The sequence below is a fragment of the Podarcis gaigeae genome (assembly GCF_964106915.1).
Source record: "Podarcis gaigeae genome assembly, chromosome: 10".
Lineage (NCBI taxonomy): Eukaryota > Metazoa > Chordata > Lepidosauria > Squamata > Lacertidae > Podarcis > Podarcis gaigeae.
The window spans coordinates 15,823,636-15,843,341 of NC_139686.1; the positions used below are offsets into that span (position 1 = coordinate 15,823,636).

The window sequence follows — 19,706 nt, forward strand, 5'->3', positions numbered from 1 at the left end:
GTGTGTGTGTGTGTTGAAATAGTCTAGGGATTAAACAAGCCATCGAATCATTTAACAGCACTTCCTCAAACCTGGAGACAGTAAATACCAAGTAGATTTTTGAGAAGGGGGGGGGGTGGGGTGGAGAAAGAAAAAGAACCTAGAATAACCCAAACAATTAATAAATGAAAATGACTTTGGGATGCAAGCAAAGGTAATAATCCAACAGACCTGCCACTCAGAGCAATTCATTCTGTGTTTAAAATGGATCTTCTCCCCTCCCCCTCTCCCCCCACCTCCCAAACTGTGCATTTTTAAAGTGATAAACAAAACAATCAGCACTGCTTTAAACTATGTACTGATTTTGTGTTAAAAGCAAATTTTCCCTCGCCTGGTAAATATCAAAATGTTTAAGTCTCGAGGATGTTATTTATTGCTGTGCATTTATTGCTATAGATATATAGAATATGTTGAAAATGGATTTTTACCGGGAGGGGAGGAAATCAAATACGTTACTCCATGCATGTTGTTATATAAGCAGGAACATAATACTGTCAGCAGGAACAATTGAATAACCGCTGGCTGCTATCTTAACAAGCAGAGGGCGAATGTTGCTTCCTTGGCCCACCATTGTGGGGTGCAACCTGAGGTCATACAGTCATGGGAAGCTGCATTAGTCCATCTTGCTCAGTATGGTATAAACTGATCGGCACTTGCTTTCCCAGGATTCATGCAGAGCTTGCCTGGAGATGCCAGGAATTGAATGCACAGAAACCTTTACCACTCTGCCATAGCCTTTTCCCTATAAAGGTAAAGGGACCCCTGACCATTAGGTCCAGTCGTGGCCGACTCTGGGGTTGTGGTGTTCATCTCACTTTAGTGGCCGAGGAATCGGCGTACAGCTTCTGGGTCATGTGGCCAGCATGACCAAGCCACTTCTGGCGAGCCAGAGCAGTGCACGGAAACACCGTTTGCCTTCCCACCAGAGCAGTACCTATTTATCTACTTGCTCTTTGATGTGCTTTCAAACTGCTAGGTTGGCAGGAGCTGGGACCAAGCAAAGGGAGCTCACCCCATTGCAGGGATTCGAACCGCCGACCTTCTGATCGGCAAGTCCTAGGCTCTGTGGTTTAACCAATAGCGCCACCCGCATCCCTCTTTTCCCTGTAGTCCTTTGCAAAAGGTGCCCTCTGGTGCCTATGTCTTGCAGAAGGAACTTCCACCATTCCTCATGTTAAGTATAATGGTTTAATTGCACATCAAAATGGAAAATGGCTCTGAATGCGCATTGCATTGGAAAATTCTACTGAGCTAACCTAGAGCTCTCTAAGTGCCACCAGGTTGATAATTAACTGTCGATGCATCTCTGCTGGCTCTGTCACATGCCTAACTTAGATCACATGGCATTCGTTTGCAAATCTCTGTTAGGCGTGAGTCATTTGTTCTCACGCCACCCAAGATAAAGGTAGGCTGATGTGTCTCTTGAAGAGGAAACCACTCCAGGCTGCAATGGAGGCTGTGGAGAGAGACAGACCTTTGATTTCAGGTATGTTTGGAGTTATTTCATATTTGCAAGAAGCTGAACCTGTGACCTGGACAAGCACATGGTGGTATGAAACTATTTGCATATATCATGGTTTGTTTTTTCTGTCTGTCTGAAGAAAGTTCTGTTAGTAAAGCTTTGAAACCATATTTTGGTCTGGACAATGTTTATTCCAAGAGGAGTCAGTTTTTACTGATCCTATTGCTCTGTGAAGCTCAAAAGGTGATCATTTTGTGATTCTCTCTCTACACACACACACCCAGCCAAAGCAGATCACATAAAAAATGTGTGAGCGCAGTTTGCATGAATGGTTCTGTGAAAAAGAAATAAAAGCACACCAGAAAGGGTTTGATCCTCCGTACATACATGCAGCAATCCTTACAAAAATCTCCAACTCCTGAACCTGCTATTTACTGCCAGTTTTATTTTGTGTTTGTTTTTTTTTAAAAAAATAACCTTTAAATTTTTTTTTAATAAATCATTCATATGTTTCTCTATCTCTGTCTCTATCTCTATCTCTATCATCTCTATCTCTATCTCTATCATCTCTATCTCTATCTCTATCTCTAATCTCTAATCTCTATCTCTATCTCTATCTCTATCTATCTCTATCATCTATCTATCTATCATCTATCATCTATCATCTATCTATCTATCTATCTATCTATCTATCTATCTATCTATCTATCATCATCTATCTATCTATCTATCTATCTATCTATCTATCTATCTATATCATCATCATTATCTATCTATCTATCTATCTATCTATCTATCTATCTATCATCTATCTATCATCTATCAAATCAAAACATTTTTTCATCCAGCTAGTCCACATTGAAGAGAGCCGTGTCACATTTTGACCAGTCGTGTTTTCCTGCTAAACATTCCCCCAGTTCTTTCAAATGTTTTGGAAACAGGATTATGGCAAAAGTATAACACAATCCAAAACTTATTACTATTGCAACCTTGGTAGAGCCACTGTGATCTAGTAGAGAATCAAAGAACTGTGAAAGATCTCAGAGGTCACCCAGCCTATCCCCTTGTTGGTGCAAGAAACACATTACTGGGTAACTACTCAGTGTTGGATTCAGACTGGATGTATTTGGGTTAAAATCCCCCTGGAGAGTACTGGGAGATGCTGTGCCAATAGTATTTCTCAGGCTAACCTGCTTTACAGGGTTGTTGTGAAGTTAAATATAAGTTACCCTGAGCTCTTTGGAGAAAGGGTGAGATCAAAATGTAACATAAATAAAGGCTATTGCTCATTTAGATATGTCACTCTTTTTTTTTCTGGCTTCGTTGGGTGAAAATCTATTCAGATAAGAAAAGTTTTAGAAAGCCCAAACAAATAGTTGCATGGTTTTTCTTCTGCAGAGAAAATGTAGGAGATTTTGAATGTTTTCTTTCAAGCAGAAGGGAACAAAATGCCTTTTAAGTAATCAAGCCCCGCCGTGAGAATTAAAAATACCTTTTCTATATGTTCCTGTCTCAAAGCAAAGTGATACTAAATACATACAAGGAAGTTCAGGTAGGAACAGCAAATGATTAAAACAATGTCCCCTGGGCTGCAACTCAACCAGAGAGGACATAGATAAAGTAGCCAGGAAAGGAGATGAAATACAAATAAGGATGCCATGCGGTGTCCAAATGAGAAACATGACTTTAAAAGGGGCTGCATCATTAGCCATTCCATCACCAGACTGTGCAATGGAGTCTCGGTTGTTTACTCCAGTGGTTCTTAAACTAAGGCCCAGGGCAGTGGGAGCTGGCATCTATGTGGACTGATAGGGCAGAAGGCAGGGAACCCAAACAGTAGGTGAAGCTAGAGCTGACAGGCCATGCTCCCCACTGGACTGGTTGTAAGTAAGAGGAACAGAAAGAGATTGGTGGGACTGTGTCCCATGCACCCAAATGGACCAGTCTTCACTGATGGAGGGACTGCATGTCACCTTCAGTGTGCATCCCCATCAGCTGGTCCCTAAAGTTGCAAGGAAAGCAGCAGCGGAAATTCCTGAAGAACCTGGTGTCCCCTTAGGTCCAGCCACACTATAATCATATACAGTGGTACCTCGGGTTACATACGCTTCAGGTTACATACACTTCAGGTTACAGACTCCGCTAACCCAGAAATTGTGCTTCAGGTTAAGAACTTTGCTTCAGGATGAGAACAGAAATCATGCTCCGGCGGCACGGCAGCAGCAGGAGGCCCCATTAGCTAAAGTGGTGCTTCAGGTTAAGAACAGTTTCAGGTTAAGAACAAAACAAAAAAAATTCCTTCCAGTAGCACCTTAAAGACCAACTAAGTTAGTTCTTGGTATGAGCTTTCGTGTGCATGCACACTTCTTCAGATACACTGAAACAGAAGTTACCAGACCCTTCTATATAGTGAGAAGGTGGGGAGGGGTATTACTCAGAAGGGTGGTGGGAATGGGTGATTGGCAGATAGCTGTGATGAGCCTGTTGACGACTCTTAACGACTGCAATAGGTCTTACAGGAAAAAGCAAGGGGTGAGAAGGTGAAAAATGGCTTTGTCATGTATAATGAGATAAGAATCCAATGTCTTTGTTCAGACCAGGTCTCTCCATGGTTTTAAGTTTAGTAATAAGTTGCAATTCAGCAGCTTCTCTTTCCAGTCTATTTCTGAAATTCCTTTGTAGTAAAACAGCTACTTTGAGATCTTGTATAGAATGTCCTGGGAGATTGAAGTGTTCTCCTACAGGTTTCTCTGTCTTGTGGTTCCTGATGTCAGATTTATGTCCGTTTATTCTTTGGCGTAAGGTTTGGCCTGTTTGTCCAATATAGAGAGCTGAAGGACACTGTTGGCATTTGATGGCATACACAATGTTAGACGATGAGCAATTAAATAGTCCCAAGATGGTATGTGTGATGTTGTTGGGGCCAGTAATGGTGTTGTCCGGGTGTATGTGGCAGCAAAGTTGGCATCTGGGTTTATTGCAGGCTCTGGTGCCAGTGTCCGTGTTAAGTCTGGTTGTAGTATTATTGTGGGTTAGAAGTTGTTTAAGATTGGGTGGCTGTCTGTAGGCAATGAAAGGTCTTCCTCCCAGAGCTTGAGAAAGAGAACTGTCATTGTCCAGGAGAGGTTGTAGATCTCTGATGATGCGTTGTACTGTTTTAACTTGGGAGCTGTATGTGATGACTAGAGGTGTTCTGTTATTTTCTTTTTTGGGTCTGTCTTGCAGCAAGTTCTCTCTGGGTATCAGTCTGGCTCTGTTGATCTGTTGTCTAACTTCATCTGCTGGGTATTTTAGTTCTAAAAAGGTTTGCTGTAGATCTCTTAGGTGAGAGTCTCTGTCTGTAGAATTGGAACAGATACGGCTGTAACGTAGTGCCTGGCTATATACAATGGACTGTTTGGTATGTTTGGGATGGTAGCTAGAGGCATGTAGATATGTTTGTTGGTCAGTTGGTTTAAGGTATAAGGTGGTGTCTATGCGCCCATCCTGTATTTTTATAGTAGTGTCCAAAAAATGTATTTCTTGCATAGATTGATTCATTGTTAGGTTGATTGTGGGGTGAAAATCATTGAATTTCTGGTGGAAGGTGTCCAGGGTCTGTTGACCATGTGTCCAGATGATAAAAATATCGTCAATGTATCGCAGGTACAAGAGAGGTTTGAGTGGGTAGGAGTTTAGGAAACGTTGTTCTAAATCTGCCATGAAGATGTTGGCATCTTAAGGTTAAGAACAGACCTCCAGAACGAATTAAGTTCTTAACCCGAGGCACCACTATATTACTTTTATGGCAGGTTAGAGTGTTCCCTGGGTTTCTCAGCAACTCTGCATTCCCAAGACAGTCGCTGGCAATGTCCCCTGATGTGGAAAGACTACAGAGAAGAGATGGGAGCCTTGTGGTTCATCACATGATCATACAATCATAGAATTGCACAGTTGCACAGTTGCAAGGGTTGGCTAATCCAACCCAATCCAATGATGTTGGACCATAACTCCCATCATCCCCCACTATTCCTCACGCCAGCTGGGCATGATGGGAGTTGGTGTCTGAGACCATCTGGAGAACCACGGGTTCTCCATTCCTGCCATAAGGGCTGGGACTATGCCTGGGTGACACGTCCAATTCCCAGATTCACATTCCAGCCTTGTGTCTCCTGACTTTAGACTTCTGACCTCCTGGCTCTCGGTCAGCTGCTTAAGAAGCTTGTCCAAAAGAAATCCGGTTTAACTATGCTCTGTATGAAGAAGTACTTCCTTGTTCTCATTTGTCACTCATTCAGCTTCACGGAGTGCCCTAGCTTCTTGAACTGTGAAAGGAGGAGAAAAACTTCTCTCGATCAGGAAAAACCAACACCTCTTTTGCTGTGCACAAAACAAGTTTGGAAGCAATGCCTCCCCTCCCCGAAGGAAAAGAAAAGCCAAAGAGGGACATCTAGTGGTGGTTCCAAATCATTTGTATGAACAAAAAACAGCATTTTAGACGGCCTGGGTGGGGGTGCCTCACTTCCTTCCACGTCTATGAATAATAAAATACAATAACATGCAATATTTGAACACGGTGATAATGAAAGCTAACAATGACAAATTAATGAGTCAACTTAACACCACATGTGAAGCGGAGGTGGGGGTGGGGGAGAAGGATTTGTGGCCGCTATTTGGACTCATATTATGGCTATTTCTGTAGCCGTGCTCAGAAGACAAATGATTTAGAATAGATTAAGCAAAGTTTGAGGTACTGTATGAAAACCAGACAGGAGGTCCAACAAACTCAATATTTCCCATTTATTTGTTTAGTATTACCTCCAAGGAGCCCAAGGCAAAGTACATAGCGCTCTTTATTTTATCCTGACAGCAACAGTTCTGTGAGGAAGGCTAGAGTGAGAGGCCTGAGCTCACCAGAGAGCTTCATGGCTAATGAGGATTTGAACCGTCTCTCTCAGGTCCCTGTCTGTCTGATATTATATATATACAGTGGTACCTCGCAAGACGAATGCCTCGTAAGACGAAAAACTCGCAAGACGAAAGAGTTTTTATATAGAAAGATATATATATGCAGCACTTGCACATTTATTTCTATGCATGTCAGTCTTACCAAATATTTATGCACTTTTTTAAAGCTACAAAATTGGAGGCAGCAATGTATTGGCGATGGCACAGGCAGCAGCCAGTAGCTCCTTCCATAGTGCAATGAAAACCTTGCACCGTGCAGATCTTTTGAGACTTTTCACTGAATTTTTTCCCCTCATTAATTGGTGGGAAATAGTCGGGGGGGCAGGCAGGAGCAGGAGAAATTATTGACACAACACTAATAATAATAATAATTATTTATTTATATCCCGCCCATCTAACTGAGTTTCCCCAGCCACTCTGGGTGGCTCCCAATTGAATGTTAAAAACAATGCAGCATAGGTGAAAGGTGGTGTAAAAAAAAAGTTGAAGCCTACTGAATCATTCACTGCAACTGTATCTGTCCAAGGGGAATACGTGGCCTGCTGTTTCTGTTTCTTGGCCTCCCCAGGTCTGAGATGATTCCACGGGAGGGTTGTGTAACTTAAGTAAGTTCCCCCTTCTGATCTTGCAATCTGCAGACTAGTCTCCCTGCCCCAAGAAGAGTCTGAAAACAAATGACCCTGTTCTGGAAAGATCCCCTTCTTCCCTACAGACCTCCCCAAGCGTTAGGGTCAACCACCTCCCTCAGAAGTTCAGGGTAATAAGAGGGCATTCTCCGTGGCAACTCCCAAGTTGTGAAACTCCCTACCACAGAAGTACATCTGGCTTCTTCACCACTCACCTTTGGGCAAATGCTGAAGACATGCCTCTTCACCCTGACCTTCGATGCCTGAGATGTGTGCTTTCAGGGCCCACCCTATTCCTGTGACTATGTTTTAACCATTTTTAATTACAAATTTTAAATTGTTGCAACCCACACTGGGACCTACTGGTGAAGGTGGGTTAGTAAATTTACCGTGTATATGACTATGTTTTTTCCTTTAAAATAACATGAAAAATGTGGGGGCATCTTATACATGGAGGCCATCTTCCCCCATTTTCTTACATCAGAGTCCTGAAAAATAGGGGGTGTCTTATACATGGGGGCATCTTATAGATGGTAAAATACAATATTTATTAATAATAATTCTGAAGTTTGGTAGGCTTGCATTTGTATGCTTCGTCAATGAGCAGCTACCTGTGCAACTGGAAGAAGAATACGGTGTAACATTTATGTGCAATAGTGTCTGGAATAGCTGTTGGACACACATCAAGTCTGGTCAGCAATCGGATTTGCATAATGAAGGGTCTCATAATACCAGCTCTATTTTTATAGGCAAAGAAATTGCTTCAAAGTCTTTACGGCTGAAACTCTGGTAGAAGACACTCAAAACATTCTTTTCTCTTAAGGGATACGGTAGGCTAAGAAAATTCTGCTCCCTGTGTTTATTTCAGCGCTTGGTTACAAACACCTATTTGCATCAAAGTCTCCTTTACAACAAGGCTTGGCGTTGCTTTGCAATATCTTATTATTAAGGTAAATAATCTTCAAAGAACTCCCTGATTTGAATCTCTTATTCTTTGTGACATCCTATTTGCTGACTGCAGTTGGAGAAGTCGAGGGAACGAAAATAGCCCCCCAAATGCAAAGACTTCCCCCCTTTTTTTGCTGTTGTCTTTATTATTTACGCTTCAAAAAGATACATCCCAAAATAGCATCTGTAGAAAATTACCATACGTACATGCCGTCAATAGAGTTGTTACACATTAACAAATCCTAAAGCTTGTATAAGTCATTCCAATCATTCTGAGGTTGAGACAGTGTGCGAAAGAGAAAGGAGGACAAAGATTATCTGCGGGCATTGAAAAAGTTGTTCACAATACCCAGAATCAGCTACCATATACTGTAATAAAAAAAAACCCACTCTATAGAATACAGCAACCTTGCAGCTTATATTATGTTGACAACATTGCCCAGAATGCTGACTGGTACTCAAGGAATGATGACTGGAGTCAAACCTCTCCAAATGGGCAGCTGAACGTGCAAATTCTTTTTACCAATTTATAACCACTAGGACAACCTTTTGTGATGACCTCAAGGCGTAGATCTACACAGACGGAACTTATAAAATGGGTTTGATGTGCATCCATCAGCTTGGGCATAATGCGCTCGACAAACGTGGTCTTGAGCTCTACTAGATGGTTGTAGCGAAGGAATGATGTGGAGCATGGGGTGGAGGCCATGTGTTGTATCCATCGGGAACCCTGTTTGCCCACCAATATCCGCTAGCAAAGAACATAAGAAGAATCTGCTGGATCAGGCCAATGGCCCATTCAGGGCAGCATCCTGTTCTCACAGAACCAAATGCTTGTGGGAAACCTGCAAGCAGGAACTGAACACAAGAGCCTTCTCCCTGTGGTTTCCAGCAACTGGTATTCAGATCCATTGTTGCTTCCAAATCTCAAGACCTGTTACTGTGTGTAACAAGTGCCTGATTGTTTCTGTTGCTACATCTAATTTTACATATCATGCTTCACATTTGTACATTTGTGGCAGAGGCACTGCATTTAAGGCTCATCCACAGTCCCACTTGACCTGCTGCTTCCCCCCAGGAGAAACTCTCTGTTTACTGCTGAACCGGAGCAAATATCAATAGGTTTGCAGTGGTAAACAGTGGGTTTTCTCGGGGAAAGAAGCAGGGCAAACAAAAAACCTCTCGCAACCATGCCAAGAAAGTATGGGACAAGCAAAAGTGTGGACAACTGAAAACATGAAATTATTTGCAAGTAGGAAAACATGAATATTCTGCCATTATTTTGTAGCAGACCTGAGTAGGGCCTTCATCCTATCATGGTGAGCTAGCCTATGATTTATGGAGGACTTACAGCGTGGCTGCTGGCTCCTGGTAGTGCCTATATCTTCTCCTCTTCACCATGCCTGGTGTCCTCTAAATGCTTTGGGCTACAGCTCCCATCACCCTTGACCATTGGCTACACTTGCTGATGGCAGCTGTAGTTCAAAACATACCTGAATTAATTTCTGGGGAATCTGGAATTGGAGGAACAAGACCACCACAAAAGTATGCCCATGACTGGGACAACTCAACTGTGTGAACAAACTTAAATATGGCCTTGCTGGACCAGACCAAGTATCCACCCATCCCCTGTTTCTGTTCCAATATTGGCCAACCAAAGTCATCTAGACCTTCAGAAGCGGGACATAACAATGCAAGCGATACTTACTTTCGGTTCCTAGCTTCTGATATTCCAAAGTAAATGCAGGTTTTTACATTTACATGTGAGCTCAGCTACCTTATGACCCCATACACATAAAAATTGGTGAACTAAAGCAATGATCGTGCAGCTGACGAGGCAATGGTCTGAACTTTGTTAGAGAGGGGGTGTGGTTCAGTGGTAGAGTACCTGCCTGCATGCAGAAAGTCTTGGGTTCAATCCCTGGCATCTCCAACTAGCTAGAAAAGACTCCTGCAAGACCTTGGACAGCCACTGCTAGACAATGTATATGGGGGACCACATCGCCTAATATGAACTGACCCAAGCCCTGAGATCATCATCTTTGGCCCTTCTCAGTGTGCCTCCTCCATAAGGGGCCCAGAGAGTGGCAAACAAGAAAGGGCCTTTTCTGCAGTGGCTCCCCATTTGTGGAATGCTCTCCCCAGGGCATTCATTACATGGGCACCAGGCGAAAACATTCCTCTAATATTCTACAGCCTTTTAAATGTGTAGGGTTTCAGGCAAAGATATTTCCCCATTAACTGTTTTCTGCTTTTATCCTTTGTACTGGAAATGCCAGGGGTTGAACATCAGGCCTTCTCCATGTAAACCAGGAGAGCAAGCACATTTCCCTGGAAGACTTATGAATCTTCCCCTGTAATGTGCATCTGCAAGTGTATGGTTTTGTTCTCACATTAACTGAGCAAGGGTGGGGTGGGGAATAACCTCCTGTCCTCCAGTAGACTCAAACTCCCATGAGTCCCTGCCAGGACAGGACAGTGGTCATGGATGGTGGGAATTGTGGTCCAACAATGTCAGGTGGATCACAAGTTCCCCAACCCTGCCCTAGAATATGCCCTGGGATGCTCTGTCATGCATTGGGGAGTTCTGTAGCAGGCAGGTTGCGATGGCCGGGCGGGGGGGGGGGGGGAGGGCGTTGTCCCTAGGCAGAAGGTGTGGAAAAGATGCCCCAAAGGCAAAAATCTGAAAACTACCATAGAATGGCCATTATGGTGGTAACGAGGGCAGGCTTCTTTTCTATAACAGATTCAGGCCGTTCCACAGAAGCTGGAATATCATTGAAAAGGTCACAAACACGCCGACCCCAAAACCCAGACCCCTGCAGGGCTGCGGAAGGGGCACCAGGTAGGCAATGGTGTGGAAGAGTCGAGCCGCAGTAAATAGTCTGTAGTGAATCAAGGCTGTGGTTTCAGAAACGCCTGTGAAAGTATAGAAGAATGCAATGAAGAGGTATGGAATGATGTTCTCAAGGTCGTTGAGATGGAGTCTGGGGAAAGAAGGAAAGTATGAGTCAGCGTCAAAGGAGCTCTTCTGGCTGTTTGCTGCCAATCAAAGCAACTCCGTAGATGATGTATAGCCAACATAGCACCGTCCAGATGTTTCTGATCCACAACAGTCATCATCCCTGATCACTGGTCAGGCTGCCTTCAGCTGATGTAAGCTGTAGCTCAACATCATCTGGTGGGCAGCATGTTGTACCTCAACCCATTTTTTGAGTGCAAGGATTTGCAGTAGAACTTTACCGCTCCTCTTTCTGCATCTTCCCAAAATCTGCTTTGGGAAAGCCCCAGAATAGATTTAAGGGGTACACTGATAGATACAGAATACCCACAACAGATACAATGCACGCTACATCTTCTACATATGTAAATTGTTACTTCATGCAACTTTTTCCTTCTTCTGAAGAGCAGGATAGAAAGCTTTCAATTAAAACCAATAAAATACTCTTGTTTTCATAAACGTCCCCTCAGCTACCTTCGCACACGCTCCACATACGGATCAGTCCTGAGAGCCTTTTTCCCAGCCTCTCCTTTACCCAGTGCAGCTGCATCTTCAGGGTTGGCGAATGCCTGTTCGAGGGCATGAGGAATAAATGCATTATTGTTGTTGTTAGGTCCCACAACATTTAGAACAACTTACAACCACAAAAATAGGGTGATCTTTGAGCTGCGCCCCCCTGCTCCAAAAAGAGGGGTCTGAGAAGCACCCCCTGGCCAGCCCCAAAGGCACCATTTGCCTGAGGAGCTTGTACCCAGGTCTGCTGCAACAAATAGCTGTGCAAGCCTTTGGGAGGCAGAGACGCAAGAGGGCATCATAAGAGGGAAGGAAGGAAAGAGGGACAGAGGTCAGTTTTGCTCGCAGCACCCCAACCATCATTCAAGGCATCCCAGGGTTGAAAAACCACTGCTTTAAATGTATGGTGTGAATGAACCGTAAATAAAGATTTTGAGAGCTGTGTGTGCAGAATATCAGCCGGTTTCCAAGAAACAGTTCTAGATCCTGTCCCTTTGCACACATTAGTGGGTTTCCGCCTTTTGAAAAACACCATTGGGCTTTCCATTTCCAAACACATATATTTTCTCACCTGCTTCTTCAGTCTTAAGTATCCTGTTAGAGGGCTCAACAGCATCATTTTTATGATGATAATGACTGCATAAAAAGTGTAGGCCTTCACCACGTCCAAGTCTACTATTTCATTAAGTTTAGTCATTTTGGACCGTATCCTCTGGAGACCTGGGATGGAAATTGAGAGTGAGAATGTTATTTAACGTTACATTCATGGTGTGACATCAGCATTCCCGACATGTGAAACGAAGCGCGAGGGAACAAGTATGGGGTGGGTGTCAATAAGGTAGGACTTGAAGGCAGAAATCCAGGGCCTCACTCAGCAGAATAGGAACAAGCAGTAAGCCATCGCATCATTGGTCCAGCTAGCTCAATACTCTCCACACTGGCAGCAAATCTCCAGGACTTCAAGCAGGAGTCCTTTTCCAGCCCTACCTAGAGACAGATGGTAACTGGGACCTTCTACGTGCAGAGGAGATGCTCTACCGCTGAGCTATAGCCCTTCTACTTTTACTGAATAAGGAGAGTGTCCAAACTAAGCAGGACTGTAGTTTGCAGTAAGTGAAGTCATTTTATCTTGTTAAAATAATTTATATACCACAATTTATCAGGCAATCAGCACCGAATGCTCTGTCTCATGAGACCAGGGCCCTGCAGGATCTGATTTCTTTCTGCAGGGCCTGTAAGACAGAGTTGTTCCACCTGGCCTTTGGCTTGGAATCAACTCGATCCCCTCCCCCTCTTTCCGTTTTCCTTTCTCCTTCTGTGCTGGAACTCCTATTTGGGGACTTCCCTGACTTTTTTCTGGCCCATGTAGAACCAGTCTGGATAGCTGGCCTTGGTGAAGATTTGACGTTTTCATCCCCCAAAAAGTTTTTGATTTGAGTTTCTACTAAAATGAGGCTGCATTTTAATGTTGTATTTTAATCTTGTTTTTAAGTTGCATTTTATTTTTTTATTCCTGGTGTTAGCCACCCTGAGCCCAGACTTGGCTGGGGAGGGCAGGGTATAAATAAAAATTATTATTATTATTATTATTATTATTATTATTATTATTAAGTGTGTTTTTGTCACACGGGAGTGGACTGTGACACCGATCACTCCCTGGTGTTGAGCAAGATACATCTCTAGGCAAAGAGGGTCCATAGCCCAAAGCAGAAAGTGTGGTCTCCAATCAGATACAGCTGGGTGGTACCTGGTTTTCAGCATCGTGATATATCAGCATCATGATATATCAGCAGCTAAACACCATGATATGCTGATGTAGCACAGTGTCTGGAATGTCTCTCGGTTGCTACTGCTTCCTCACCTTAGGGGAGGAAGAAGCAGCCCAGATACATTGCTCAGCACTACAGTGAGCAAGCCCCGATACCTCTCCAGCTGTCATGCAAGCTGGAAGGGGCACTGAGGCGTAGTGGAACTGATCAGCTGGGGGGTGGGAAGCCACCAGCCCCTCACCTCAGCAAGCCCCGTACTGCTCCAGTTCGAGCAAGCTGGAGGAGCAGGGAGCTTCCTCAAAGGCGCAGGCATGCAGGCAGATGGGGCCCAAGAAAGTGCTTGCCCAGAACCTTCTTATGTTCTGTCTACCTGCCTGCCTGCGCCGTTGCTGTCTGAAGGCAATTCGAGCTGGCGCAATGTATTGCCAGCTCAAATTGTCTGAAACTGGTATTGCAATCAGAACACCAGACAATTTATCAATATATTGCCCAGCTCTAAAATCAACATTGCCAGAAGAGTCATAGAATTGTAGTGTTGGAAGGGACCCAGAGGTCCAACCCTCTGCAATGCAGGAATATGCAGCTGCCCCATATTGGGGATCGAACCTGCAACCTTAGCATCATCAGCACCACACTCTAACCAAGAGTCGTACCTCAACCGTGTGAATACTTCTCTCATTCTATTGAACAAGCTCTACTGAACTGCCCCAGAGTTAGTGTCAAAACAAGGTGGAACCACACCAAAGAGACAACCTACAACACAGCTATTGTTAGGATTTTTATCTATCCGAGCTATCTATCCGAGTGGTACTATTGTACTATGTTTTGTATACATCATGTGAGTATCTGAGAAAACGTGAGACAGGAAGTCTGAGTACTTTTGGAAGTTAGTTTCACTGCTGTATGTAACTCAGTTCTGTACCGGTCTCCAAAGAGCACAGACGTACTGATGGAGTCTCTGTATTATAAGACTGTAAATAAAGTAGTTTATTTATTAAAAGACGCCTGCTACTTTGGCCACCTCATGAGACGAGAAGACTCCCTGGAAAAGACCCTGATGTTGGGAAAGATGTAGGGCTCAAAGAGAAGGGGACGACAGAGGACGAGATGGTTGGATAGTGTTCTCGAAGCTACCAGCATGAGTTTGACCAAACTGCGGGAGGCAGTGGAAGACAGAAGTGCCTGGCGTGCTCTGGACCATGGGGTCATGAAGAGTCGTACACGACTAAACGACTAAACAACAACAACAAATAAAGTAGTTTAGAACTACTGATTGAGTCTTTCTTCTGCTATGAGAAGCCAGAAGACTAGCGTGCTCTTCTCAGGAGAGAGGGGTCGCTTATCACCGGTCTCCCTGGACTGAGGGAGATTTACGGCCAGAGAGGACCACCGGAGAGACGCCTCGAATACCTGGGAAGTTGGCAGCCTTCCCGGGCGTGTTTCCAACAGCTTATGTCCTCCTTCAGCAGCAGATCCTTGACTGGTTTGAGGCCAGCATAAAGGACACAGAGCCTGCTATTGTCGCATAGCATAAGGCTCTTGTGAGCGAAAAGACACTTGCTACACTGAGAAAGGCGAGGAGCGGTGCCCGGTGGATTGCCAGACGATGTGCCAATGACTACTGCCTAAAGCTGTGTCTTTCGCATCCAACTCGTTGCTAACAGTGGCAATACTCACAGAATGGTTGCAAAAGCCTTTGGATAAATAGGTACCGCTCCAGCAGGAAGGTAAACAGTGTTTCCATGCGCTGCTCTGGTTTCAGTGTTCCATTGCGCCAGAAGCAGCTTAGTCATGCTGCCCACATGACCCAGAAAAACTGCCTGTGGACAAATGCCAGCTCCCTTGGTCTGTAAAGCGAGATGAGCACCGCAACCCCAGAGTTGTTTGCGACGGGACTTAACTAAGCAGCGCAGCAGTGACTCTCATAAAGGGACCCTGCATTTCTGGATTTGCCACTGCACTACTGCTTGAAGGACTTCCTTCAGTCCCTGGCTGGGTCTGATGTTCCCCATCCCTGAAATAAACATTCCAATACACAATATACTCTCAAGTTTAGAGTTCCCTGCCCCTCCTCTTCTCCCCTTTCTATAAGGTGGGAAATGGATGTTTGGAAGGGAGGAAAGAATAAACTGCCTGGAGCTCTGGTAATCAAAACCCAGCTTAGATTGATCCTTGAGAGAGAATTTAAAAGCAACAGGTTTTACCACATTGCAAAGGCAAAGCAGAAGGAGAATGAACCTTGAGGTGAACAACTGAGCCACTGGCATGGGCGTGGGGAGTAACCTTTGTGTTGCAGGTTTTGGCAGGAATGCTTTGGAGAGATCACACTTCCTGGGCTAATGTTGCACCAGCAACAAGGTGAGAGATCAAAGTCTGTGCCCAAGATTGCAATGACTATGCTAGTGTGCATTGCAAAGCAGTGAGAAACCAGGACAGTTAGCCACTGCGTCCCCACATGCTGTATTTGCCTGCATAGGAATGTGCTTTTGTGTAGTTACTTGCATAGCACATCCTTGCAAATGCACCTGTTCATTCACTAATGGCCACAGTGGCGGAGGCAGCCTTTCAGACTAGCAAAAAAACTTTTTTAATCTGCCAGTTTCTCCAAGCAACTGCAGGGGAGTTGCACTGGCAGCAGTTCCAGAAGAAGTGAGGCACGGGGGAGGATAGGCCAAATAATTTGCATTTAGTTGGGCTTGATTGAAGTGTGCTTATAAAAATAAGTGCAATTCACTCAATCCTACTCGCATCGAAAAGTGGAGAGATTTCTCCTTCTCCCCCTCTCCCCCCTCCTGCAAATATATCTGAAATAGACACAAAAAAGATTAACTGCATTTGCTGTTCAAAGCAATTCGTTTTGAAAGAAAGTAATGAGTCCTTAAGCACTTCATAAGTCAATCATTTGCTACTATGCAGAGATGTGGATTATTATATTTTAATAACCAATGGCAGGCATCTTGAATATATCCACATTTTTTTATAAAAAACAACAACACCCACTACGTGGTCTACGGACATTTCAAGCGGGAGAACCTGTCTTATCTTATCAGTGCCAAGAGGGAAAGTTTAGTAAAGGAACTTGAAGAACCAGAAACATTTGGCAGTTGATAAAATTAGCCCCTCTGTTTCCAATGTACATATGTGAGTGTCATCACTTAGGTAGCTAGGGATGGCTGGGGCCCATAGAGGCTGGTAGGGTGAAAGGCAGGGAGGCTGACAGTAGGGGGAGCCAGAGCCACTGACAAGCAGAGCCAACTGATTCTAGAACTCTATGCCAAGTTCTACAGGCATTAAGGAACAGGAATCCGACAGCCCCTGGGCTGGCTGTAAGTAAGAAGGCGGGCAGGTAGGAGCAGGAGAGGCTGTGGTCCACTTGCCCTGATAGATCAGCTTCTACTCTTTGTAGCCAACATGGCACCAGGCAGGCAGACTAGGGACATGTCCGCAGCCTTGGGGAAAACCAAGGTTTACAAAACATGTGATGGAAGGAGGCAACCCTAACATGGAATGGAAGGTAAAAACAGCCCCAGGAAGGCACATGCACAGTGACTACAGGATGCTAAGATTTTTGGTAGGGGTGAGGAGGATGAAAAGCAGGGCGAGAGCAGAGTACAATATCCTGGAGGAGTGCATGCCTATCTTTTCTGGAACAGTGAGGAGGTGTACACCACGCTGCAACATTATGTTGCAGTTCCCCCTTGCAGATAGAAAATCAGAGCAAAAAATAAATAAATGCCTGCAGATGCTGAAGAAATTACCTGCTTGAATCTTTGCTTTCTAGAACCCCACAGGGAAACACAGAGGAGCAGCGGCTCCTCTTGTTCAAGAAGGCTAATTTTCATTGGTGGAAAACCTGTGTCAGTGAGGCAAGGGGAAGTTCACATGACTAAAGGCTCCTCCACCCAAGAATTAAAAACTCGCCTGCACCAGCAAGCCACATTCTCCCTGCTGATTTTTCTATGTGCAGGGATTATATATATATATATAATATATATATATATATATATATATATATATATATGCAGGTTTATATATATATATATATATGCAGGTTTTGGTGTCCTCGGGTGTCTTCCCGTGTAAAAGTTGGGGTGTCTAGGCGACGTTTCGACGAGGTCTCACTCGTCATCTTCAGGCTGGTGCTTTCGGCTTCTTGTTACTGGAACAGAGCGGGATCTCAATGTTTGAGTTCCTATAAATACTGTAGAGGGGGTGTGGTGTCTAGCCTCCAATGTTCTGGGCAGAGAGGAAGTTCCCAGGCTAGTGTGCCTTTTCTTCTTTTGTTCCTTAATTACTTGAGAGATACCTTGAGTGATTTCTTGAGTGATATCCTGAGTACCACTTAGGTGGGTCATTAGGTGTGGATTAGTTGCTAAAGTCTTTGTGTCTTGACCTCTTGAACTTTGTGAAGAGTTTTCCTGAGAAGATGGCTGTATTGCACTTAGTTGTGCTTTGGCTTGGCTTCGTGTATAGGGGCGAGCTGTGGTTTTGTGGCTTGTGTCAGCCAGATCTGTGTAGGGATTGCAGGGGGGTGCAGCATCCGGAGGTGCCACCATGGATTGGCTACTGGATGGTGTCAGTAATTCATCTGTGGAGAGGGTCTGGGTTTGGGTCTGGGTTTGAGGTCAAGACACAAAGACTTTAGCAACTAATCCACACCTAATGACCCACCTAAGTGGTACTCAGGATATCACTCAAGAAATCACTCAAGGTATCTCTCAAGTAATTAAGGAACAAAAGAAGAAAAGGCACACTAGCCTGGGAACTTCCTCTCTGCCCAGAACATTGGAGGCTAGACACCACACCCCCTCTACAGTATTTATAGGAACTCAAACATTGAGATCCCGCTCTGTTCCAGTAACAAGAAGCCGAAAGCACCAGCCTGAAGATGACGAGTGAGACCTCGTCGAAACGTCGCCTAGACACCCCAACTTTTACACGGGAAGACACCCGAGGACACCAAAACCTGCATTCCTGTACCCGTGAAAATCTACGAAAGCAAATATATATATATATATATATCCATCCAGTGGCGTAGCGTGGGGGGAGCAGGGGGGCCAGCGCCGCACCGGGCGCAACATCTGGGGGTTAGGGTTAGGGTGCACAAATCCACGGGTTAGGCAAATCCATGGGTTAGGGGGCGCAAATTACTTGCCTTGCCCCGGGTGCTGACAACCCACGCTACGCCACTGTATATATCTGTATCACGGAGCATTCAGTCATGTGACTTACAGTCTGGCATTTTCCCTCTCACATAGTGGTTTGCCTTCTCAGTAAAACCAGGGCCTGTGTTCCTCTAGCTTCAGGTAAATCCTATACTTAAAATAATAAATCTATAATAATAATAATAATAATAATAACACTCTTCAAAAACTGGGAAGTTAAGATGGGCAACTGCATTAACTAAATAAATTAGGAAAGCCCAGAAATAAATTGTGCAACTGGAGACCTAGAAATGCTTTAGTGGCTCCACTAGCACCTATTCGCATGCTCTCTCGCTCACCAACCTCTCCCCTGCTTCTTGGTCTAGCAAACCATAAGGTGATATTTTCCTCGAGAGAGTGAGCATGCTAAGTTTGACAATGTAGAAAATGTAGGAGGTGAGGCCAATGAGATGATTTTAGATTTCATTCCAAGATCCCAAAAGGGCCTGAACATTTCCAGTATGCATTGCACCTGCCCTGTGAAATGCTACAGACATCAGCTCAGGAGAAGGCCACAGTGAGTTCTGTGGGACTTACTCCTAGGCAAACGTTTGTCTGTCTCTCTACCCGTCTATCTATCCGGTTGCAACTTCAGTCTCCCCACCTCCAACTTCCCACACTGGTCTGTGAACCAGAAAGCCTTTGTCAGAAGTTGCACAAGCAAAACACAGAAAGCGAAAGCCCAGCCACGCACACTGTGCTCTTTCGTTGTTGTTGTTCCTGCAAAATCTTTTGCTGCAAGGGAAAACGCTCTGCAAAGCGTTAAAACCAACGCACCTTTGTCTTTTTCCGGATCCACACAACACCACCGTTTTGGGGAAGCAAGATTCTCCTGCTGCTGTTTTAATCTCTCTTCAACAGACACTGCTCCCTGCCTTTTCTGCTCACTTCACTCTCCTCCCTCAACCCTCCCCTAATGGAGTCTCCCAGCTTCTCCTGCTCTGCAGCTTGCCTCACACGCCCTCCAGCCCCAACGAGCTCCTTCCCTGGCCCTCCCACTTGGCTGTTGTACAGCTTTTCTAACTCACAGGCACAGTCCGTTGCAATGTGCTCATTAGCCTTTGCTCTGCTTTTCCCTGCCTCCCTACTGCCCAAGGCCTCGTGCTTCGATTGCACTCCCCCCACCGCCGCAATCCTTGAACCAAAATGTGGTGAAACTAACCAGAATGCAGAAATGCTCCTCGGGTGCCTTTGAAT

General features: G+C 44.7%; 1 protein-coding gene and 1 long non-coding RNA gene across 3 annotated transcripts in view; one reads left to right on the forward strand and one right to left on the reverse strand.

Moving 5' to 3' along the window:
- Positions 1-19,706, forward strand: part of LOC310826361 — a 683,860-nt gene that overhangs the window by 489,049 nt on the left and 175,105 nt on the right. The window lies entirely within an intron of this gene.
- Positions 7,919-19,501, reverse strand: MGST1 (microsomal glutathione S-transferase 1). 2 transcript variants are annotated; one of them, XR_014555663.1, is made up of 5 exons: positions 19,287-19,479; positions 12,108-12,256; positions 11,498-11,592; positions 9,604-11,009; positions 7,919-9,527 (listed from the first exon to the last, which is right to left on the reverse strand). XR_014555663.1 is itself a non-coding variant. In XM_083701040.1 (4 exons), exons 2-4 carry the CDS (start codon positions 12,231-12,233, stop codon positions 10,760-10,762), a joined length of 471 nt encoding a protein of 156 aa, XP_083557166.1. In that variant the 5' UTR covers positions 12,234-12,256; positions 19,287-19,501; the 3' UTR covers positions 7,919-10,759. The 2 variants fall into 2 exon arrangements, 1 of the variants encoding a protein (XP_083557166.1); XM_083701040.1 differs by having other exon boundaries at positions 7,919-11,009; positions 19,287-19,501.